Source organism: Macadamia integrifolia, chromosome 5, assembly GCF_013358625.1.
Source record: "Macadamia integrifolia cultivar HAES 741 chromosome 5, SCU_Mint_v3, whole genome shotgun sequence".
NCBI classification, from domain to species: Eukaryota; Viridiplantae; Streptophyta; class Magnoliopsida; order Proteales; family Proteaceae; genus Macadamia; species Macadamia integrifolia.
In genome coordinates this window covers 14,168,570-14,194,495 of record NC_056561.1, presented here as the reverse complement: position 1 = coordinate 14,194,495, position 25,926 = coordinate 14,168,570, and the positions used below count along the sequence as shown (strand labels likewise).

Sequence of the window (25,926 nt, the reverse complement as noted above, 5' to 3'; positions counted from 1 at the left end):
TTTCATGGTATACTCAATTTCAGACTCTCCTTAACATTCCACTGCTACTTTTGTCCAGACAGGTAATGCTACTGCATGATTTTCTTTATCTTCTTGATTGTGGATAATTGATTCAGGCGCATCAGATCATATGTTTGGTATGTTAGGTATATTTCCCTCCTTTCAAGAGTCTTCTGCTATTGTCACATTGGCTAATGGATCTATTGTCAAAGTCAAAAGGCATTGGAAATATTCATCTTAACTCTTCTTTGTCGTTATCATCTGTTCTTATTTTACCCAATTTTCTGCTTAACCTTTTATCTGTGAGTAAGTTTACTCAAGCTTGTAATTGTTCCATAACTTTTTCTCCTGATTCTTGTGTTTTTCAGGATCTTACGACGAAGAAGACGATTGGTAGATGTCGTAGAGTTGGGGGGCTTTATCAACAATTCTACTTCTGTTGCGTGTTTAATTACCCTTAGCCCCCGTCAAATCCATTGTCGACTAAAACATCAGTCTTTACAGAGTTTACGAAAGCTTGATCCTTATTTCCATTCTATTTCCATTCTATTTCCATTTTAGATTGTGAGTCGTGTCAGTTTGGGAAGCTTCACCGTGTAATCTATCCACCTAGAGTTAATAAATGGTTTGCACACCCTTTTTCTTTGGTCCATTCGGATGTATGGGATCCTTGTACCATTACTTTCAAATAAGGATTTTGATATTTTGTTACTTTTGTTGATGATTGTTCTAGAGTTAACTGGATTTATTTAATGAAACATCGTTCAGAGTCACTTCTTATTTTTTGTGCCTTCGTTGCTGAAATTCAGAATCAGAGTATTGTCACTATCAAGGTTTTACGAAGTGATAATGGCCAAGGAATACTATTCTGGTCCTTTCTCTCAATTTATGGCTGGATGTGGTATGATACACCAATCTTAATGGTGTTGTTGAGCGGAAAAATAGGCATTTAACGGAGGTTCCCCGGTCTCTTTTGTTTGAGATGAAAGTGTCCAAACTGTTTTGGTCAGATGCAGTCTTAACGGCTTGTTATCTTACAAATTGTATGCTTTCATCATTATTACAAGGTGTTATTCCCCATTCTCTTCTATTTCCTTTTGACCCTTTATTTATTCTTCCTCTTATTTTTGGTTGTGTTTGCTGTATTTGTGATCATTGTCCCACTTTGTCAAAGTTGGATCCATATGCTCTTAAGTGTATTTTTTTACGTACTCAAAAAGATTATCGTTGTTATTGCCTCAGACTTTAGAAATATTTTGTTACTGCTGGTGTATCCTTCTTTGAGTCTATTTCTTATCCCGATGAGTCCGTTTAATGTAGGAATAGGTTTGAACAATCAAACTAGACCCAAACAACAGGAACTTTTAGACCAAAGAACAACCAAAACTAGCCCCAAATATATATCAGAATTTAAACTTCAAATAACAGTCCAGAAAACACTATCGATCTCAAGGAGCGGCAACACAGAGAATAAACGAAACCAGTAGCAGCCCTTAGAACTAAACCAGGGACTGAATAAGAGTACTAACAACTTCAAGTCAACAACAAATATGATCAGCAATCCAGAAATCAATAGCCATATCAGCAGAAATATCGATTCCAGTAAATAGAAGCTACAGGCCACTAGAAGACAAAAATATGGAGATTTTTAATATCTCACTACAGGCTTCTCAGAAATAGCCCAGACTGGGATCGATCCTTAGTGGTGTATGGAGGAACAATTGATCAGAATTTGGGATCAAACCGAGGGCTGGAACTGTCCCTTTCAGAGAAGGCCAATTGGAAAAACTGCAGAATTTTCTGGGCAGCAGTTAAAAATAAATACCTGGTTGTAGCAGCAGTATTAGCTTGAATATAGATTGTAAAGAAGAGAAAATGAGCACAATAAGATCCTTCTGGACTTCACGCCGCAAGGAGTCACCTGGATTAGATACCAAGCCCTTCCTCCTTGATCAAACACAAGGAACAGCCCCAACGGAGACCAGCGGCAGCAGCAACATATTTTCTTCAAACTAAAAATCGTGGGCCTTGGTGTGGTGCCCTTCGTTATTTATAATGATGGGGTATAAGATTACAAAGAATAGAAACTCAGAAGCTTCTAAATATTGACTAAATTAACTACCAACATGTAGTTACTAAAATTGGAAAATTGTAATCTAGTGAAATTAGAAACTAACTTAGAACAGAAATTAGAAACTAATTTAAGACTGAAAAATAGAAACTAAATAAGTAACTAATAACCCCATCAATAGCCCAAGCTGTGGGCCATTAGAAGCAGCCTTGGTCGACCCAATCAGCCACTAGGGTCGACCCTCTTATTCCTTCTTGAGTAGACCTTTAGATCTGCATCACCGTTGTTATGTCTGATATGGATGATGATCTTTCCTTGTATGTTATTCAAAATTATTCTCCGTAGGTTACTGCAGATACAGCGGTGGCACCACCTTCCATGGTTGTGCCTCCACCACAAGTTGGTACGATCGTCTACATTCGTCCTTGTACAAATTCTGCATCCCCTGTCTCTATGGTTCCTATCTCGTCATCTTTGTCTACGGTCCCTGATCTAGGTATTTCCATTTCTGATATTGATGTTCCCATTGCACAGTGTAAGGGTGTTAGGAGCTGTACCCAACATCCAATTTCCATTTTTGTTTCTTATTCTGGTTTGCCTTCCTCTTTTCATATTTGTCTTTCCACTTTATTTTGTCATCCTGTTCTTAAGTCTGTTGCAGAGGCAGTGTCTAGTCCTGGCAGGAGGACAACTATGGAAGAGGAGTTATTGGCTTTGGATACAAATCCTACTTGGGATCTTGTACCATTACCTCCGGGTAAGTTTGCTATTGGTTGTTGATGGGCCTATGTTGTTAAAGTTAACCCCGATGGTTCTCTTACTCGGTTAGTGGCCAAGGGCTATGCACAGGTGTATGGGGTTGATTATCTGGATACTTTTTTTCCTGTGGCCAAGTTGGCTTCTGTTCGTATTCTGATACCTCTTGCTGCATCTTCTCATTGGCCGTTATATCAACTCGATGTGAAGAATGCTTTTCTTAATGGTGATTTACATGAAGAGATTTATATTGAGCAACCACCAGGGTTTGTTGCTCAGGGGGAGTCTGGTATAGTGTGCAAACTAAAGAAATCGTTGTATGGTTTTAAGCAGTCTCTTCGAGCGTGGTTTGGCAGGTTCACTAATGTGGTTTGTGAGTTTGGTTTGTCAAGGTGTGATGGCGATCATTCAGTGTTCTATTGGAAGTCTGGCATAGGAAGGATATTTCTTGTTGTTTATGTTGATGATATTGTCATCGCTGGAGACAATATTGAAGGGTTCCTAAGTCTGAAAACACATCTACATCAGAAGTTTTAGACCCAGGATCTAGGACAGTTGAGGTATTTCTTGGGTATTGAGGTTGCTTAGTCAAGAAAAGGTATTTCCCTTTCTCAAGGGAAATATGTTCTGAATTTGTTGATAGGGACTGGAATGTTAGGGTCCAAGCCTTTGGATATTCCTATGGATCCAAATGTGAAGCTTATAGTTGAAAGTGGTGACTTGTTAGATGATCCTGAGAAGTATCGAATATTGGTGGGAAAGCTTAATTATTTGACAGTGACTAGACCTGATATTGCCTTTCCTGGCAGTGTTGTGAGTCAGTTTCTTTCTTCTCCATGAACATCTCATTGGGATGCCGTTATTCATGTTCTACGATATCTCATGAAGGCTCTAGGTCGTGGTTTACTTTACACTGATCATGAACATGGTTATGTTGAGGGTTTTTGTGATGCTGATTAGGCTGGATCTCCTGTTGATAGGCAATGAACTGCTGGGTATTGTACGTTTGTTGGTCTTGATCTTGTGTATTGGAAGTGTAAGAAGCAAGCTGTTGTGGCTAGGTCTAGTGCAGAGTCTGAGTATCGTGCCATGGCTCATGTCACCTATAAGTTGATGTGGGTAAAGTAGTTGTTGACAGAACTTGGGTTTGAATGCACTTCATCTATGCAGTTGCAGTGTATAACCAAGCTGCAATCCATATTGCGTCTAATCTAGTGTTCCATGAGAGGACAAAACTTATTGTGGTTGACTATCTCTTTGTTCGAGAGAAGCTACAACAAGGAGTTAATTCTACGAGTCATGTTCACACAGGAGAACAACTTGCTGATATTTTCACTAAGTCTTTGGGGAGTGGTGGAGTGGACGATATTTGTAACAAGCTGGGCATGATTAACATCTATGCTCCAGCTTGAGGGGGAGTGTTAGAAATCCCTTGGTGTTTTCCTAGTACAACTAGGATTGTCCTAGTTCAACTAGGACTGATGTCTAAATTAGAAGCTAGTAAGCCTATATGGTTTTCTATTATGTTTTGGATTCTTATTCCTAGTAGGACTTATATCTTACTTGTAATAGGACTTGTAATAGCTGATTTGAGCTCTATATAAAGGATAGAAATGGACAACCCCAATCTAACTATTGGGAATCCCTTGCACAAATGCAGGATTCTCTCTCTTATTTTACACTTTCCAATTTAGATTAGGTTGTTTACTTTCCTAGTTAGAGTAGATCTTTAGTTTCCTAAATTAGAGTTAGACTATGATCGTCTTTCGTATTTCAGTAATGGTTGTAATTATTTTTTTCTATTTATTATAAATATTACGATGGAGGGAGACTACCAACACACAACCGGCTGCTCCTCTCCTTGCTATCTCTCTTCTCTTCTTCTCACTCAATCTATTTTTCTGTCTCTTCCCTCAAGTTACTGGTTATAAATATTGGGTTTGTAACATGGTTGATGGCAACACTGAAGGTGAGCTTTTCCACACTGTCACTGAAGGATAAGAGCTGGCAAAGGACATCCACCCAAAGCCATTTGCTTTGGAAAGGGAGGATCCTACGGTTTCTTGGCCAATATTTTGCAACAACCCCTTTCTAGATAGGTGAGGAGAGGGGGAAAGCAAAGAATGGATGATCACTATCTTTAACAATGTTTTAGCAAAGGCAGCGTAAGGACATAGAGATTTGGCAGTGGATGAGGAAAGACTGTGTTGGGAGGCAATTGAATAGAGCTCTTTAAAGTGTGAAGTTTTGCTTGGGGATGTGAAGCTTGAACAGGACTAGCTTACACTAAACCACCAGGGGACACGATTCCGAATAAAGTCCCCAACCTCCATAGAGCTGAAGGAGCCAGAGGGAGCAGGAGACCAAATTTTTTTATCATCCCTCCTAAAGGGACTTCTCACAATAGACGACAAAGCATTCCACACACTAGTGAACAAAGGAAAGGATGAGGGCGGGGGGTGGGGGACCCAAAGCTTGAGAATATCAGCCACCTTCGAATCCTTAGGGATACCTAAACAGTAAATAGATCTAGTACTAACCAAATGAAAGAGAACTCCTGAAGGGTGCCAATTGTCGAGCCCAAGGGAAGTGGAGGCACCATTGTCAATCTGAGAGTGGATGACCCCAGGAGCTAAAGGCCTGAGGAACCAAATTTGCCCCAAATTCAAGAGGCATCAAACAGTATTAAAGCTGTTCAATATGGAGTCAAGAGCGGAGAAAGCGAAAAAAAATCCATTCCACCCTTATATTTTCTTCTTGGTCACAATCTTCCAAAAATCAGCTTGACGATGCTGAATAAACATCTTTGATACGTCTCAAACCAAGGCCTGCCTCATCCTTGGGAAGGAAAATTGAAGCCCAACTGATTGGGTGAAGAAATCTACTGTATTCAGCTCCTTTCCAGAGGAAGGCAGACATAAGATTCTCCTAAAATTTGATTACTTAGTGAGGAGGACCGAAAAATATCAGACTAGTAGATGTGTAAAAAAATCCAGGATTTTTTCATATACAATGTAGAATATAGTATAATATATAATATACTATTATAATGTATTATATATTGTATTATTTGGAGTTGCAAGGGATGGGGCTAGAGAGAGAGAGAGAGAGAGAGAGAAAGGGGGTTTTGTTTCTAATTTTTGTTAAGTTTACCATTTTACCCCCACTTAAGTATGAACATGTTCATTAATAGTACCTATATAAACAACTAGAAGGAGTTTATGGTGATAAATCATAAACACCTCTTAACGTATTTATGAATTTATTGGTATATGGGTGGTAACAGGACGTATATCTGCGAATATACTCATGCGTCTTTTGTCTTTTAATCATATATTTGGTATAAAACTAATTCGCCCTATTGATTGAATTTTCACTTGGTTATCGACTCGTAGCTTGGTCCCATGGTAAGGTACGAATGTTGCGACCTAGTGGTCAAGCGGTTGAAATAGTCTCTTGAGATTCTCGGGGTAAGGATGCTTAGTTCTCGGCCCCTTGGGGCCTCGTGCATTGGGTACGCCCTTTTTTTTTGGTATCGACTCCCAGCTATTATGGTGATGATTGATTTGTTAGGGATATGACCACACTCCTATAGTTGTTTTTGATGATAACAAACATATGGAGGTATTTCACAATTTTCCTTCAAGTATTGTTTTGTAGAGACTTCATATCAAAGATCAAATTTGATGAATGAAAGGAAGAAATGAAGATTGAAGTCATCAAATGAGGAGTATCAAGAAGTTGGTATCAATACTTGAAGAAGGTATCAAACGGTATCAGACTTTATAGGATCAATACCTCAAAGTATCAAAGCTTGGAGTGAATTGAAGTACATTGAAGACATCAAACATGGAAGGTCAACATGAACACTCTTGTGGACCAACTGCAAAAATAATAGAAGACCTTAAGTGTAGCTCAATGTAATAGTGTACACACCATACACAAGCACTACACTGCATCTCATAAGCATGCATTACGTATCACATTTTTTAGTGTATATTAATTTAGAATGACCTTAGGATGTACCTTCACCAAGTGTAAAGACCTAAAAGCGGTTAGAAACATGTTAGGAATAACATAGCATAGGAAATTGCTGAGAAAACAGCAATGACGCTACTCAAGGGCATTTTGTGTAGGGACTCAACCCTAAAACGATATAGAAGATAATGGAATAACAAGAACAAACAATGCACACAGAGATTTACGAGGTTCGGCAAGGTTGCCTACGTCCTCGGTGAGATGAGATCCTGCTTCATTATCAATGAAGAATAGGGTTACAGCGCTCGTCCCTCACACCTCTCAATATTGCTTGTATTACAGAGAAAGAAACCCTTGCTACAAATATATAGCGAAAAACCCTAATCCAAAAAAAGTATAAAACAACCCTCAAAATATAAGACTTCATACACTAACATTCTATGATCCAATTGAGGCGCCTGCACCGGTACTCCTTGGATTAAACTGTGACGGAGTACAAGACATCGTACACCAACAATCTCCACCTTGGCTTGAATTCTGTCGAGCCCCCTGTAAAGATAACTTGTAGACATCTTCATCTCATACCTCATCAGAGGTACAAACCCGCAACTGTTCGGTGCGTCCCTCATCTTCAACAATGAGTTATATTAATAAAGTCCAAACGGGACTCAAACTTCTTTGTAGTAACTGGCTTGGTAAGTATATCTGCCAAGGTTATTAAGGCAGTGAGGTAGCCGTGGCGTTTGAGGGTCTTTCGGAGCGCTTTGGCGATAGGGCGGGCAAAAGGCGTCGCCTTGTTGGATAAAGCAAAATATCTTTTGAGGAACTATTTACAACAAGATGAAGTGTTTACAACTAACAGAGTTTATATAGCAAACCAAGTTAGTGAGCTTAATTGAGAAAAATTGCATCAGCAACCTTATTGGATGACATAGTAGCATCTCCAAACATGTTGTACAGATGGCAACCATAATAAATAATCGAACTTTGTTCTATAGGAAAGCAAATTATTGGAAAAAAAGAAAGGAATATGTAAAATGCTAAAGGGCATACAATCATATGAATATTCATAGTAGTCATACACGCGCAGAAGGTGGAAAAAATAAAGGGGACAACAGTACAACACATTTTTCCCATCCAACAAAAAAAAGGGAGTTGCAGGTTGCACTGTTGCAGTGAAGAAGTGAAGAAGAAGAAGGGAGATTGGGAGAGGAAAAGAAAGCAGAAAAAAAGTGGAAAACATAGGAAATTAAGCCAAAAAAAAAAAGAAGAAGAAGAAGATGGTAGAACCGTAGAAGGGAGAGGAAATTAGGAAAAGAAAAAAATACATGCATCAGCTGCAGTAAGAAAAGAAAAAAGAGAGAAGAAAAACAGCAGGTAGAATGAAGAAGAAAGAAGAACGAAGGTTTGCTGCCGCTGCCGCTGCCGTTGCCGTTGCCGTTGCCGTTGCCGTTGCCGTTGCCGTTGCCGTTGCCGTTGCCGTTGCCGTTGCCGTTGCCGTTGCTGCTTCCGGTGAAGAATTGTTGCCTCCGGAGCAAGATCCGGAGGAAGGCTCCTGTCAGTGCTGGTTCTTCCCTCTTCAGTTCAGTAAACCCTTGCTATTTTAGGACTGATATGTGAATTTTTTATGTAGACTTTTAGTATTAATAGCCTTGATCCCATGCATCTCATGTGTATTCTTCCCCATATACCTGCCTAAAATGACATTTGGAATCTGTGTAAATTAGTTTTAAAAAATAAGTAATGTAAAAAATTACATAAGGCGACCACCCTGGGCATAAGTCATCATAAGGCGCTATAAGGCGAATAAGTCGTCATAAGATGCATTATAACGCCTTAATAGTTAAGGCGGTCGCCTTATAGCGCCTTAATAGTTGAGGGGGACCGCCTTATGTGTTGCACATAAAGCGGACCACTGCCTTAAACTCCTACAACCGTCTTAGCACCTAGGTGTCGCCTTACTAGTGCCTTGGCGATGCCTTAATAACTATGATATTTGCAGGATTGAGATTTGTATGAATTTTTCTCAAGTGAATACTGCCTTCTGACACAAGTTCCCTGATCTTGTGAAATCTCACATGAATATGCTTTGTCCTTGCATGAAACACTTGATTCTTTGTAAGATGTATGACACTCTGACTGTCACAATGTAACACTGTACCTCTTTGCTCCAACTCCAACTCACGAACCAATCTAGCCAACCAGACTCATTCCTTGACAACCTCAACTGTCGCCATGTACTCTGCCTTTGTAGTGGACAATGCAACTGTAGACTGAAGCATCGCCCTCCATGATGTAGGTCCACCAATCAATGTAAATACATACCCTGTAGTAGACCTCTTGTCTAAATCACTAGAATATCAAAATCAACATAACCCGTCAACTCTGTGGAACTTCCCTTGCCATTGAACATAACACCTATATCTTTAGTCTTGCTCAAATATCTGAAGATCCACTTAATTGCATTCTAATGCTCCTTCCCTAGATTACTCATGTATCTGCTAACAACATTGACTGCATGAGACAAATCCAGCCTGCTACAAACCATAGTATACATGAGACTCCCAACTGCGCTAGCATAGGGGACCTGAGACATCTGCTCCACCTCATGTGTTGTAGGGCATTCCCTTTCAGATAACTTGAAGTGGCTGGCTAGCAGAGTGCTAACCAGCTTAGCCTTTTCCATGTTGAAACGCTGTAGTACCTTTTCAATATGCCTCTTCTGAATTACCCAAAGTTTACCTACATTTCTATCTTTAAGGATTTCCATGCCAAGGATCTTGGCAGCACCAAGATCCTTCATCTCAAATTCAGCACTCAACAAAGACTTTAAAGAGACTTGTTGAGCTTATAGGAGTCGAGAGGCACTAATCCCAATTCTGGTTATGGTCTTTAGGGGTATGGTTATGTTGGGGGGTACTATTGTAACCTTCATTTTTCTATTTTTGATATATATACATAGAGAGGACCTGCGATCAGCCCATACTGGACAGATCGCAGGTTGCTCTCCCCTTTTGAGGCTATCTGTGGTTTCTCCTTTCTCTCTTCTCTTTCTCTTTTCTTCTTCTCTTTTTCTGGTTTACTGGTTTGGTTACAGGAATCTGGGATTGTAACATGGTATCAGAGGTTCTGTAATCAAATCAAGAATTTAGGTCCAAACTCCCTGCTGATCTCTATCCTGCGCTATTCCTCTTTGGTGCACAGCCACCTATTGCTGCTGCTACTCTGATTTTTTGGCCTGATTATAATGATATAAGCACAATCAGGCGTCTCTACCACTGCTACATGGATTCAGACTTGGTTGCCTAAAGTCGCTGAAGCCGATAGCCCTTTTCTGCAGGGTTTAATGGCCGCTGCCCCCTATTTCTGGTGTTTTTTATGGCTGCCGCCCTATGTGTGAAGCCTCTACTGCTTGACTGTTGAAGTCGCTGCTGTTTACTACCTATTTACCGAAACTACTAGGCTTTTGAAGCCTTTTTTGGGTGGTCCCATCAAAGATTGACTCTACCCTACCAGCAGCCCCATCGCCTGAAATTTTTTTTGGTTTCTTGGGGTCCGATTACATACTTGGCTGCTGTTTATCGGATCTGGTTGGTGTGTACTCCTTATTTGGTTGTCTTTGCGACTACTTGCTGGTCACTATTCCTTGTGCTCATGGCTGAGAACAAGACTCCTAACCCTACTACTACCTCCTTTGCATTGGACAATGTGAATGTCCCGATTACATCTATCAAGCTTAAGGGAAGCTCGAATTACCTCCTTTGGGCTCAGTCGGTAAAGGTTTATTTGATGGCAAGGGATAAACTTCATTACACCACTTCTGATCCTCCCAAAGAATCTTACACTAGTTATAATCAATGGCTGAAAGAGAATGCATTAATCTTAATTTGGTTATGGAATAGTATGGAACCAAATGTCGCTGCCAATGTTATGTTTCATTCTACTGCCAAGGGAGTGTGGAATGACTTGAATGAGACCTACTCTCAGGAGAAGAATATGACCCGTATCTATGATATCTATGAAAAACTGTTTCAGTTTTGCCAGTCAGACAAGCCACTTTCAAAATATTATATTACTTTCTGGGGTAGTCAGACGAGCCACTTTCAGAATATTATAGTACTTTCCGGGGTATGGTTGAAGAACTCAATGTCTTCTAACCCTTGATCACTGACATTGACAAATTGAAGGCTCAGTGTAACGAGTTCTTCGTCTCCAAATTCTTGGCTGGTCTGAACAATGACTTGAAGGTAGTGAAGGGTCACTTGCAGGGGATACTATGCCTACTCTGAATGATACCTGCTCACGACTTCAACAAATTACCTCTTCAACAAAACTTGATCAGTCTTCCAAAGACAATTCTGCCTGCCATGCCAAGCATGGACGTGGTCATGGTCGTGCTCGCGGTCGTGGGGGAGGTTGTGGGTCGCTGGTCGAGGATCTGGTGGACAGCCCTCTGATCGTACAGCTCGCCAGTGTACTTTTGTGGAAAGCCTAACCATACTGTGGAGACTTGTTGGGCAAAGCATGGCAAACCAGAGTGGGCAACACAGTTAGCTAATTATGCAGTGTCAAACGATGGTACTGACACAATGGCTTCAGTTGACACTAAACTAACACCTTCTTCAGGAGATTCAGCTACCGGTCTGCGCGATGACATCAATCAGTTGCTCCGGCACGTGCACACTCTTGAGGCATCCTCTAATACATCTAATGGTGCGTCCACATCTGCTGCTACCCTAGCCCACACAGGTACCTCAGCCCTTCTTACTACTACATCTACTCCTTGGATCATTGATTTAGGTGCCTCCGCCCATATGACCTGTAAGTCATCACTGTTTAAGAATTTTTCTACTAATACCAGTTCCAGTTCTGTTATCCTTGCTAAGGGTGCTTCCACACCAGTCTTTGGACATGATACTATTTCACCTACCACATCCATTAATTTATCTTCTGTCTTACATGTTCCTCAATTTCCATTAAGTCTTCTCTCTGTCAGTCAATTAACCAGTTCATTAAATTGCTCAGTAACATTCTTTCCTTCTTACTGTGTCTTTCAGGATCTTCACACGAGGAAGACGATTGGTGGAAGGCATGAAAAAGATGGGTTATACTACCTCAACAGCGGCTGTCCTCCTTCTGTTGCTGCTACGGCTGTTGGGGACGTGACTCCTTTCCAATGGCACTGTCGTTTAGGTAATTTGTCACTTTCTAGGTTACAACTTTTATTTCTTAGTTTTAAGTCTGTCCCTAGGTTAGAGTGTGAGGCATATGACTTGGGTAAACATCATCGTGTGTCCTTCCCATCTCGCTCTGTGTCTCGTAGTCCGTCCTTATTTTCTTTAGGCTCCGTTTGGTATCGTTCTAAAAAAACGTTTTTGGAGTTTTTTTGTTCTATTGGAACAAAAAAACGGAATCTTCTGTTTGGTGCACTTATGGTCCGTTTCTGTTTTTTTGGAACACAAAGTGAAAAAAAAAAAACTGAAAAAACGAGATTGGACGGAACTCCGTCTTCCCAGTTTCGTTCCATTTTACAAAAAAAAAAAAAAAAATTTCCCGTTTAGGTTCTGAAATTTTGAAACACCATTTTTTCGTTTAAAAACTGCGTTTTGACACAGAAACTGAAATTTTTATTTTTGACACGAAACGGTGTTTCTGGAACAGAAACGATACCAAACAGGCCCTTAGTCCATTCTGATGTATGGGGTTCTTGCAGAGTCAGTAACAGATTTGGTTTCCACCATTTTGTGACATTTGTGGATGATCATTCTCGCCTTACATGGCTGTACATGTTAAAGGATAGATCTGAATTTTTATATGTGTTTTCAAAAATTTTATAATGAAATAAAAACTCAGTTTGGCATTCCAATTAAAATTTTTCATTCTGACAATGCTTTAGAATATGCTTAAATTGATATTTCTCATTTTTGTGATACCCATGGGATGATACACCAAACTAGTTGTGCATATACCCCACAGCAAAATGGGGCAGCAGAGCGCAAGAACAAGCATCTTCTTGAAGTTGCTCGTGCCATTATGATTCACATGCATGTCCCTAAACATTTTTGGTGTGATGGTGTTTTAACCGCTTGTTATTTGATTAATTGCATGCCATCTTCTGTCCTATCAAATAATTCTCCATTCTTTGTTCTGTTTCCTAATTTACTGAGTTTTCCTGTTCCACCCCGCGTCTTTGGGTGTGTGTGTTTTGTCCATAACTTGCACATGCAGGTTGACAAGTTATCCCCAGTTCTACTAAGTGCATCTTTTTGGGTTACTCTCATACCCAGAAACGGTATAAGTGTTATGACCCCATTACTCAAGAATTTTGTTAGTGCTGATGTGGCCTTTTTTGAAGGCACATCATTTTATTCTCCTCAAGTGTCCCAGTCTAGTCCGGAGTGGTCTTCTCCATCTCCTTCACCCATACCCTTTCTTATACCACTACCTGATGCTCCTAGTACCAGTGACTCACCTCCGCTACAGGTTTATCAGCACAGGAAGAAGAGTGGACAGCCAGGTGGCGAGGTCATTAATCCTGAAGATTCACTCCTTCAACTGTCGTCTTCCCCTAGTGAAGCTCTTCTTCCTTCGCCTGATGGCTTACCAATTGCACATCGTAAAGGTACACGTTCTTGCACTCAGAAATCCATGGTTGTGTACCCTATTGACAACTTTATGTCATTATCTCATCTTCCCTCTCCCATCCATGGCCTTGCACTATCCCTTTCCACTAACCCTATTCCCCGTACCCATAATGGTGCCCTACGTATCTCCGGATGGAAGGATGCCATGGATGTAGAAATGGATGCTCTCGTGAGTTGTGGTATCTAGAGCCTGGTACATTTACCTCCTGGTAAGGATCTGGTGAAGTGTCACTGGGTGTGCACTGTTAAGTATCATTCTGATGGCTCTGTTGAGCGGTTAAAGGCCCGTCTGGTTGCTAAAGGGTATACTTAGATTTATGGTGTTTATTACTTTGAGACATTCTCTCCGGTTGCCAGACTGAACTCTGTTCGCCTTCTTATTTGTCTTCCTGTCAACCTTGATTGTAGTTATTTCAGTTGGACATCAAGAATGCATTTTTGTATGATGATCTACAGGAGGTGTATATGGAGCAACCTCTTGGTTATGTTGCTTAGGGAGAGAGTACAGGTCGTGTGTGTCGCTTGCACAAGGCTATTTATGGACTTAAACAGTCCCCTCGAGCATGGTTTGACAAGTTCAGTTCCACCATTGTAACGTGTGGTTTTTCTCAGTGCTATTCTGACCATTCTGGCTTTGTTCATCGTAGAGGTGACAAGCTGGTGGTCTTGGTAGTATATGTTGATGGCATTATTCTTACTGGTAATGATGAGGCAGGTATTTCTGAAGTAAAGGCTCATCTCCAGCGCCATTTTTTGACCAAGGATCTTGGTCACCTCCATTATTTTCTCGGGATTGAGGTGATCCGCTGCAAGAAAGGGATCAGTCTGTCTCAAAGAAAGTATGTTGTGGATCTTCTGTCTGATATTGAGATGCTTGCATCCAGACTTGTTGATATTCCGATGGATCCTCACCAAAAGTTTGGTGTGGATGATGGTGAACTTTTTCAGGATGTTTATCAGTACAGGAGCTTGATTGGCAAGTTGATTTACCTTACTGTGACTCGTCCTGACATTTCTTATGCTGTTGGAGTTCTTAGTCACTTCATGCAGTCTCCTCAAAAAGCCCATTGGGATGCTGCTGCCCGTGTTCTTCGCTATCTGAAAGGTGCCCCTAGAATAGGGTTGATTTATCGTCTTAATCGGCATATGGAACTAGTTGGCTATTCTGATGCTGATTGGGCTGGCTCTGCTAGTGATTGGAGATCTACTACTGGATACTGTACCTTTGTTGGAGGCAATCTTATTACTTGGCGCCGCAAGAAGCAGACTACTATTGCTCGATCCAGTGCAGAAGCAGAATATAGAGCTATGACTCATACCATCGCAGAGTTAATGTGGCTACGATCATTACTCTTGGAGTTGGGATTTTCAGTGACCAAGCCGATGAAGATGTACTGTGATAACCAAGCTGCAGTGTATATTGCTAGTAATCCTGTTTTCAATGAGAGGACCAAACACATAGAAGTGGACTGCCATTTTGTTTGTGATGGGTTCTAAAGAAGCTGATTGAGACGCCGTTTGTTCCTTTAACAGATCAATTAGCTAACATGTTTACTATGTCCTTGTTTGCTCCTAGTTTTCGCAGTGGTTATGCCAAGCTGAGCATGGGAGATGTGTATGCTCCAGCTTGAGGGGGAGTGTTGAGTTTATAAGAGTCGAGAGGCACTAATCCCGATTCTGGGATTAGCGCTAATTCACAGGGCCGATAGGGCATTCTTGTCTTATCGGCCCCAGTTATGGTCTTTAGGGTTATGGTTATGTTTGGGGGTACTATTGTAACCTTCCTTTTTCTATTTTTGATATATATACATGGAGAGGACCTACGATCAGCCCATACTGGACAGATCGCAGGTTGCTCTCCCCTTTTGAGGCTATCTGTGGTTTCTCCTTTCTTTCTTCTCTTTCTCTTTCTCTTTTCTTCTTCTCTTTTTCTGGTTTACTGGTTTGGTTTTAGGAATCTGGGATTGTAACAAGATTATATCATGTTTGTTCTTTGTAGCAATGAGTATGTCATCAACATAAAGCATCAACAAAATAATGGAATTATCACTTGACACTTTATAATAAACACAACTATCATACTCACTTCTTGTGTAGCCAATCTTCATTATGTGGGAATCAAAGCGCTTGTACCAATGCCTAGGAGATTGCTTAAGATCATAAAATGACCTCTTAAACAGACAAACATGATCTTCCTTTCCCTGCACCTTGAAACCTTCAGGCTGCTCTGTGTAAATCTGTTCCTTTAAGTCACCATGAAGAAATGCAGTCTTCACATCAAGCTGTTCAATCTCCAAATCATACATGGCCACCAAAGCAAGTAGTACCCGGATCGAAGTTTGCTTCACCACTGGAGAGAATATTTCATTGTATTCTATCCCCTCCTGTGCATAGCTCTTGGCTACAAGTTTGGCTTTTTACCTTTCACGCTCTTTCTCAGATGTTGCCTCTTTCTTACGAAAGACCCATTTAAACCTAATGATTTTTTTTCCCTTGAGGTTTTCCACAATCTCCCAAGTTTTGTTCTTTTGTAGAGACTCCATTTCCTCCATAATAGCTACCATCCATTTATCATGTTGTGCATCACTCAAAGCATTATGGTAGGAAGATGGATCACCTGTACCTCCAGTGAGGGCATAAGTAACCATGTCCTCAAATCTGTATCTCACAGGTGCTTTGTGAGTACACTTCCCTTTACCCTTAGCCACAGTATAGGGAACTTCTACTGTTTCCTGTTGTCTTGGTAAGCCACAGGATAACTCATTCTCTCTTGTTGTTTCTGACTCACCTAACTCCATCTGTATAGTAGAACCTTCTTTATTTTCATCAACTGCTTGTGAATTATAATCGGACTTCACCATATAAGACTCATCAAACATGTCCCTGCTAACCACAACTTTCTGTGAACTTGGATCCAACAACTTGAATCCCTTTACGCCTTTCTTAAAACCGAGAAAGATACGCTGCTTAGGCTTTGAGTCTAATTTGAAACGCTGCTCACTCTCAACATGCGCATAGGCTAGACAACCAAATATTTTTAGAATAGAATAATCTACTGGTTTTCCTGTCCATACCTTTTTGGGAATTTTACAATCAATTGCCTTTGATGGAGATCTATTGATGAAGAAACATGCAATATTCACTGCTTCTGCCCAAAATCTCTTGCTCAACCTTGCATTTAGCCTCATACTCCGAGCTCTTTCTAGAAGTGTTCTGTTCATCCTTTCAGCTACACCATTTTGCTGTGGTGTCTTTGGAACTGTGAAGTGATGTGTAATCCCTTCAGCTTTGCAGAATTCTAGAAATAGCTTGTACGTGTACTCCCCTCCATTGTTTGTTCTCAAATACTTAATTTTCCTTCCCGTCTTCCTTTTTTCTACCTTAGCCTTCCATTGCTTAAATTTAGTAAATACCTCACTTTTATGCTTTATGAAGTAGATCCAGACTTTCCTTGAGTAATCATCAACAATGGTCATGAAGTATTCTGCCTCACATTTAGATTTGGTTGTTGAAGAACCCTATACATCACTTTGTACATAATCAAACTCTCTTTTACTCTTATGTTTTGTAGTTTTGAAACTAACTTTGCACTATTTCCTGAACACATAATACTTGCGGAAGTTCAATTTACAAGTTTTCACTCCCTTCAACAGTTTCCTTTTATAAAGCTCCATCAATCCCCTTTCTCCTATATGCTCTAGCCGCATATGCCACAGATAAGTATCATCTGTATCAGATCCTGCATCTGTAGTCACAGATGCTCCACCTATAACAGTGCTCCCTATGAGTTTATATAGGTTTCCTGCTAGCTGTCCCTTTATGACAACCATAACACCCTTAATAATTTTGAGAACTCCACCTTCTGCTATGTACTTGCAGCCATTTGAGTCAAGGGCCCCCAAAAATACTAAGTTTTTTCTTAATTCTGGTATATGTCTCACATCTGCTAAAATTCTTACTATCCCTTCAAACATCTTGATTTTGATAGTGCCTATCCTAATGGTCTTGCACACAGTATCATTCCCCATTAGGACAGACCCACCATTATATGGTTGATATGTATCAAACCAATCCTTATGTGGACACATGTGATATGGATATCCAGAATCTAAAATTCAAGAATCAGAAGGTTGATTCTTACATGATGATATAGAGGGTACATCTTAATCATCTCCATCTGAACTATCAGCAATGCTAGCTTCCTCAGATGTCTTATCTACACATTTTTTCTTCAAGTCTGCCTTCCTTTTCAGGCACTCTTTTTTCAGATGACCTTCCTTCTTGCAATAGTAACAAGAAACTTTTGTCCTTGCCCCTTTTGATTTCGATCGACTCTTTGCAGATCCCTTCTGATTTGATCTCCCTCTTTCCTACTCCTTGTCACCTCCAAAAAGACCTCCTTGAGATTTCATACTGCTGGCCTTCTTCCTTGTATCATTGGACAGGAGGGCAGCCACGACTTCATCTATCTCAAGGGTCTCATTCTTGTACAAGAGAGTCGTTACCAGGTGATCATATGATTATGGGAGCGATGATAGCAACAGTAATGCTTTGTCTTCATCCTCGATCTTAACCTCCAGTTTTGCAAGTTTACTTACGATCTGATTGAACGTGTTAAGGTGCTCTAATATATCCGTACCTTTCTTCATCTGTAGAGAATACAATTGCTTCTTCACGAACAACTTGTTCATTAAGGACTCTGTTATGTAGATGCTTTCAAGTTTCGCCCATAGCTGCAGTGCAGATTCAATACGCACAACATATTGTAGGGCAACATCAGAAAGATTCAATCGAATAGCACTTACCGCCTTTTCCTCCATTTCTTCCCAATCATCGTCAGTAATTTTTGCAGGTTTCTTTGATTTTCCCAACAACGTTTTCGCCAAACCCTGTTGTATCAGAAGATCCTTCATCCTTCGACGCTAGAGTGTGAAATTGTTCTTCCCATTGAACCGCTCAATGTCATACTAGACATTCGATCCCTTCCCTGCCATCGTGATAGTAAACCTTAGAATATAGAAACCTAGAGCTCTGATACCAAACGATGCAGAAGATAATGGAAAAACAAGAACAAACAATGCACACAGAGATTTATGAGGTTCGGCAAGGTTGCCTACGTCCTCAGTGAGATGAGATCCTGCTTCACTATCAAAAGAGAATAAGGTTACAATGCTCGTCCCTACACCTCTCAGTATTGCTTGCATTACTGAGAAAGAAACCTTCACTACAAATATATAGCGAAAAACCCTAATCCAAAAAAAGTACAAAACTGCCATCAAAATAAAAGACATCATACACCAACAATCTATGATCCAATTGAGGCGTCTGCACCAGTACTCTTTGGATTGAACTGTGACGGAATACAAGACATTGTACACCAACAATTTTGGTCAACCTTAAAATAGGTATCAGAAGATGGTCTCTTCACCAAAGTTATAGATATTCGAGTTACGAATCCGACACATTTGAAATCAGGTTCGCTCATGATATTTCCTCGATCCTCTATAAAATCTCTGAAGTTGCTCTAGTGTTTGAGCACTGACGATTTCACACAGTGACAAGTCAGATCTTTTTTGCTCTGATGGAGAAAGCATGAGCTATGGCATGGAGCAGCAGCTTGACAATCAGTTTGGCTCCTAGAGGCTTCCCTTCTTTTGTACTCTTAAGGCAGAGTCCAAAAAATTCCTAAAAGCAGATACTGAAGGAAATGAATCAGATTTCATTCGTTTAACCTAAAAATTGGAGAACTAACTAAACAACCAAGGACTCAATTAAACTTTTAATGCTTGCAAAACCAGATTTTATTTATGTGTGGCATCATTTCTTAAGAAACCAAGATCTACAATTATTGAACTATCCATCTGTGGGCAATGCAATGATTTCTGTTGCTGCTAATGGTTTTCAGAGGATGAGTCCAGGAGAGCAGAGGGCTAGGGTTAGACCGCGATTCAACGAAGAGAACGAATCGGGATGGGTTTCGTGGAGAGATGAGTGGGAATGGAGTTTCGAAGAAGATATAACTTCTATCACTGCTACGGCTGGTACATGGTAAAATGAGAAGTTTCAACGATTATGATTCTATAAAGTTAAATTGACCAATGTGTATAAAGAAAGTCCTGCCAACTCATTTTTACAGACGCACTGTGACATCTTAGCCTTGATTTATTATAATGAGAAATAAGGGTCATAAATCATACCAAACGCCTCTATGACAGACAAACATAAATTTAAACTATACCAGATAGAGCCTTCAGGTTGCATGAGTTTCATGTTATCTTGGACTTCGTCCCTCACCCTCCTGACAGTTCCTATAGCAGAAATTTCAAATTTGTATGCGATTGTTCCCAGTTATACAAGAACATCCGAAAAAATTGATAGACCTGGCATCTACAATGTCACAAACTTTATGCACAGTGAGTTTCTGAAAGTATGCGACATTATTCTTCTGTAATGTCATATTAATAAATTTCAAAAGAGGATTTGAGTTTAAAATTTATAATTTTTAATAAGAACCCAATGGGATCTCTATCCAACATCGAAGTCATTTTTTTCATGTGACCCATGTTTATTGCCTTTTATCTTTATTGTCTCCAAAAGATGGATGCAGGTAATTGAATTGAGGTCAGACCCTTCTGGACCTCCAAACAACCAATAACATATACAGAGATGAACTGATGCTGAAGTAATCTAAAACCAGTATGCATGACCTAGCATTAAGTGAACAGAACAAGGAAATAAGTGGCTCCAAAAAGAACCATGTCCAGCTGTTGAGAGGCCACATTTAGGAGCTATGGCTGCAACTAGGGATCAGGACATGCTGAAGTATGTGGTTCTTTGCATGTACACCTACTGTAATCACCTATACATCATGACTCTTTTAAGTTTTTGAGTTATTCATACATTTGTTTTTACAGGTATATAATCCCAGTCCCCGTTATAAAACATTTCATATCTGGGGTGGAGGAATGCGGAAAATATGTTGGATTTTGCTCTCTGGGTCTGTCATGCCAGCCTGCTGAAAATGTACAACTGAGAGAGCACTTTCGTATGCACCCTGAGATGACTGGAGTGCTTATCAGCAAAATTAACCCTCTCGCAGATGCATATAGGGTGCTGAAGAAAGATGACATTATCCTTGCATTTGATGGTGTACCTATAGCAAATGATGGAACAGGTAAATAAATTAATTTCAGTTGGCAGTTACTTATTTGATGTTAAATGGGTATGGATTTTTTTATTGTTTTTATGTCTGTCAAGAGACACAAATACAAAAGGTGGAATTGTATTCTGCATTATGAATGTTAAACAGTCTCTTTCATTTATAAAAGAGAATGATCCCAGAGTGAAAGAAAGATGCAGCAGCAAGCACAAGAGACAGCAGATCCACACCTCTTCTGGTGACCCTTCTGTATGTCGTTCATCCTTGCTAATAAATCTTCTTTTGGCGCCGATCAGGGAAACAAAAGAATCCTGTATAGAATGGAAAGTTGGGGCTTGTAGGGCATTGCAATGTAGTTGGACCAATCACTCAGACATGGCTTGAAGGGAGTGTCATGATAATTGAAATTCTCCATCAATGTTAGGTATAAACAAAAGATCCTTTTGAATCCTGCAGAAAGAATTTTGCGCAAACTTGTGTCATTGGAAGGCAGTATACTCGTTTAAATGTGGTAATATGTTATTAATCAGAAGTTTTTTTGGCAAATCGTCCAACTTATTACCTATTCACGTATCTAATTACTATGTGCGGAGGAAAATCTGAAGGGTGGATTGGAACGTGGCGTGCACCCCAAAGGAAGAGGGAGGTTTGGGGTTTGGCCTGTGAGGTGCGTGAACATATCATTTTTGTAGAATTGGTGGGGCGTTTTGGTGAGATCTTATGGAGGGAAGTAATAGCTCGAGTATGGTGTTAGTCATGGGGTTGGGACATAGGAGAGCAAAACAGAACATTTGGTTCTTATGGTGTTGTTCTATAGACAGGTATAATATATAAGACCTTTAATGGAGAAAACCTTACTTTATGTGGTGGGAGATGGCTCCTGAGTTTCTTGTCTGATGTCTAATGTGGCAGCCCTCCTATGAAAGTTCAGTTCCATTATAGTAGAGATGGTGTAATGACAGATTTTCTGGACATTTCATGTGCTACCGAGGTTAGAAACTTCCAATTTCGCCGCGTTTCTCCTGCTGAAACTGAGAAATTTTGATAGAATTTTGTTTCGGCTTCTTGTGAAACAAAATATTTAATTTATTCAGTGTGTGAAATTTCAAACACCGTGTGCTCCTGGAGTGTGGTCAATGTCCTTCAATAGAAACTACAGTAGCTAGGAGGTTCCAGATCTTGTGTGGCTGCTATCTCAACTGAATTGAGTGCAATTCATTGAGGATCAAGATAGAAGATTGTACTTAGGAGTTCTAAAGGTTCTAAATCTCGGTTTTGAAGCTGGTTTCAGTCAGGCTTGAAACCGAGATATGGGTTTCGGTCGAAACCTATTCCATGATTTAGTTTCACAAAAAAGCACCCAAAATGGAGAATACTGTTTTTTTTTGGGGTGAATAAATGGAGAATAGTGTTAACTATCTGTAGAAAGACCCAGATGCTAAACTTTAGTTCAAACATCCCTAGTGGCTCCATCCTTGCCCCTCGACTGCTTTGTTGCGCGTGATTCTAGCGTAGGCTCAGCTCCTACCAAGCATTAAGCACAAAAGGATGCTGCGCTACCTGGATCAGCCCTATTCTAGGTCACTTCCTACCCTCTTCCTCTGCTCTAAGGTTCAAATGGAGAAAGTTTTTGGAAATGTACTATTCAGTTACCTACCCGTCTCAGAACTCACTACATCGAGGTCGAACTCGTGCTTTCGATCTCCTGCTGTGCAAAAAACATTAAAATGCTATATTTGTAGAAGGAAGTGCAATATATCTAGCGCGCATTGAGTGAGCAGTTCAGGTCACAGTTGTAGAGACCCCATTCCATCGGTTTATCCTTAGAGAAAGAGGTTACTAGACTATAAAAAAACTTAGATCTTCAAGCTGAGTCTAGAGAGATCGATTCCAAATCTGAAGAGAAAGAGGAAGCTATAATGAATAACAAGGCTTTTTTGGCTGAAGAAGGGAAGAGGGAAATAAAGAGCCTATTTCCATGAAAGGAAGGAAGGTCCCAGGCCTCTCGACCCAAGTTTGCTAGGTGATGTTGAGTGCTGTTGTACACTAGCTCTACAATTAACACGGACTACATATAATATAGCTACTGGAAATGTAAATATGCAATTAAAACGATAAAAAATACATTAGGTCAGGGAAATTCAGGTGTACAACACCCACCACTCACTAGACACATGGAGTTTCTTGGCAGGCCCATTCCATGAGCTGTGTATGATTGATGAATAAATCATAGTCGCTCCTCATATTGTGCCACAAATGTATCCCATGACATGTTTTGGGTCTAATTGTTTTCATAGTCCATGACTTCTCACCTATAAGCCTCCTTATCAACATATCAGAGGTATCCCGACATAGGGAATAGCTAATTGAGATTGACAGTAGTTGGAGCCGGCACAAATTATTGGGCCAGATATGAGATGTTGTCAACAAAATATGATCCACAACCTGACACACCCCATGCTCAATGCTGGGGAATGATGTAGTACATCCCCTATGACCACCACCATAGCCACCCTCATAGCCACTATAGCCTCCATATGCCAAAGCGGTGCACTCGAAGGATGGTCCACCACTATATGGTCCATGTCCACCATACCTAGGCCTAGCGGCTAAACCGACGCTTTCGAAGCCACTAACATGAGGTGCTGGACTGGGGTCTTGTGAACGATGGTGCACACCAATCCCCAGATCCTCTACTCTCACCCAAACTCATGGATTTTAGTGTGCTGGACAAACTTGACACATCCATGCCCATCCAACTGCATCTTCCTCAAGTTTGAATTGCCTAAGAAACTCCCTGGGAAACCATCAGGCCCGGGCGAACTTACAGGATCCAAGTCCCAAACAGCCTTTTTAATTTCGTCCCTACCTGGGACAGATTCCAAACCTTCCACCTCCTCTTCACCCAAGACTCTTGGAACAAAATCCAGCAGCTCATTATGAACAGAGATGGGAGAAGCTTCATGGAATTGCTGAAAGTATGTGGAGACATAAGAAGCAACACCCTGTTGGTCAGAGACCCAAGAACCATCCTCCTTTAGAGTTGTGATCTGATTTTTTGCCCTCCTTAGCTTTACTGAGAGACGAAAAAACTTTGAGTTGCAGTCGCCATTTTTCATCCACCTCAGCTTCACTTTCTCTGCCCATAATTTTTCATACATCGGATTCGCCTTTAAAAGGACTGTCTTCGCTTCTGCCTCCTTATTAAATAAATCATCTGACATTCCTGCCGCCTCTATCTCCTCTTGCACCTTTCCTAGGACCTGTTTGGCCTCCTCCACTTCTGCATTCAGGTTTGGAAAAGAAACCTTTGCCCAATCCTTTAATTTTTCCTTTACCCTTTTTGGCTTCTGAGCTAAGACAAATATAGGATCACCCCCTATCGGAATCTTCCAAGCCTCCTCCTCCACAGATAGAAAATTATCATTGTCCATCCAGAAAGCATGAAACCGTAGGGGATATTTTTCGGCTTAGGGACTGAATCAAAGACAACTAAAAGAGGGGCATGGTCAGGAGCCTAGGACAGAAGAACAAGTTGCTGCACATTCCTGAAAAAGTCCAATTATTTTTCATTACAGAAATTGCGGTCCAGAGTCACCGCCACATGGCCTCTTTGACAGTTGTTTGTCCAAGTATATTTCTTCCCCTGAGAGGGAACAGGGGGTAACATCCTTGAGTGTAGCTTCTCTTTGTACGTGCATTGTGATCCTCATCCTGCACGGCATTGTTAAATTGAGTCTCCCCTGTGAATTTGACGGGCTGTGCTGTTGGCTTTGGATCCTCCTACATCATCTAGTCCTGGCGTAAGGATTCTAATCTATCACCATCATCTTAACCACCACCACGACCATCATCATCATCATCATCACCACTACCATCACCATCACCACCATCATGGTTCTTAGTTGGGAAGGTGTGTGAGTGGAATCCAAGGAACGCGACACTCCTCTTTGTCATCTTCTCCACTAGGCTAAGGCTCAAATGGATGCCGGATCTTTGAGTGAACTTTGCCTTCTTACACCATATACTCAACATCAACACTCATCTGTGAAGCAATCTTGGCGTGGTGCCAATCCCCAGCCTCATCTAACTCATACTCACCTTGACCCTTGACCCACTCATAAAAGGGATCTCCTCATCATCTTCCAGCTGGAAGATTTCAATCAACTTGATTGGGTTGTATCGTTGTCCATGCCAAAGCATATGTGCTGCTCTTTGAATCTAATATTGTATGCACATAGACCAAATCCTCAAGCCGCTTGGAACCCAATCGGTTCCTCCTCTTAGAGTGTATGAGGTTGAACATATTCCCGTTGCGCTCGCACCCGGTGGCGGAACATATATGGGAGATCACTTTAACTGCTAACTTGGTCAGATTGGGTGAGTCTCTTTGATATAGCACCCACCATTTGGCTGCATAAGAGCATTAAAGAGTATTGTTAGGTGATGATGCATACTTAATATGACTGAGAAAACCACGATGATTGGTGATGATGCATACGAATGAAAAAACTATGATGAGTGGACCAACCAGCAACAGTGCCATCTTGACCCCAAACGGCCTCTGCCTGGCCGAAATTGCCATCCCTAAAGGCTTCCATCTGTATCCATTTCTATGTTTGGTACCAATGTGAGCACCAATACCCAATTTATAACGCATAAGTTCTAAGTACCAAACAATGCCTTAATATCACCTCTTTATTGATGGTAGACTCAGCTATTACATTTGGCTCAAGCCTCTCCACCACTTTTTGAACTGCATCTTATCATATCTTGTCTCATCCCAAGTCTATGCTTCTATAGTTACTTGGGATTGAGATAGTAAGCTGAAAAAAATGCAGATCTGGCTCCCACAACAGGGAGGAGGTCCCTAGTGGGATGCTAGTTGTCCCCCCAAAGGGAATTGGATAGGCCATCCACAACGATGGATCGGATAGCACAGCTAGCAGTGGGATGAAGGCAAAGAATGTGACACTAGACCCAAGAAGCATTGGAGCGAGGGGAAACCGTCCAAAGAGAGTCATTTTGAAGAAGAGAGGAGTAGACCCAAGCAACCCAAATGCTATTGTGTTTGGAAGCCAACTTCCATATAAGCTTAAGAGTATCAGCAGAGTTAACGTCTCAAATTCTGCGAAGGCTAGGCCCCTTCAGATTTGGGGTCGTAAACAGAGGACCATTTAATGGAATGGAAGATTTTTTCTGAATCAACACCTTTCCATAGGAAGGCGTAGATAAGGTTTCAGCAGATTTAACGATGACTCCTTAATTAACAAGGAATTTAAAATATTTAACTAATAGAATCATTGAAGACTAGATGT

The 25,926-nt window shown here is 40.8% G+C and overlaps 1 protein-coding gene across 6 annotated transcripts in view; it reads left to right on the top strand.

Annotated features, from left to right (window-relative positions):
• Window positions 1-25,926, top strand: part of LOC122078806 (protease Do-like 10, mitochondrial) — a 123,363-nt gene that overhangs the window by 68,296 nt on the left and 29,141 nt on the right. For all 6 annotated transcript variants that reach the window (XM_042644947.1, XM_042644945.1, XM_042644948.1 and 3 more), the window contains one exon: window positions 20,364-20,623. In XM_042644947.1, the coding sequence (XP_042500881.1) occupies window positions 20,364-20,623 (260 nt within the window). The remainder of the gene's footprint in view (window positions 1-20,363; window positions 20,624-25,926) is intronic.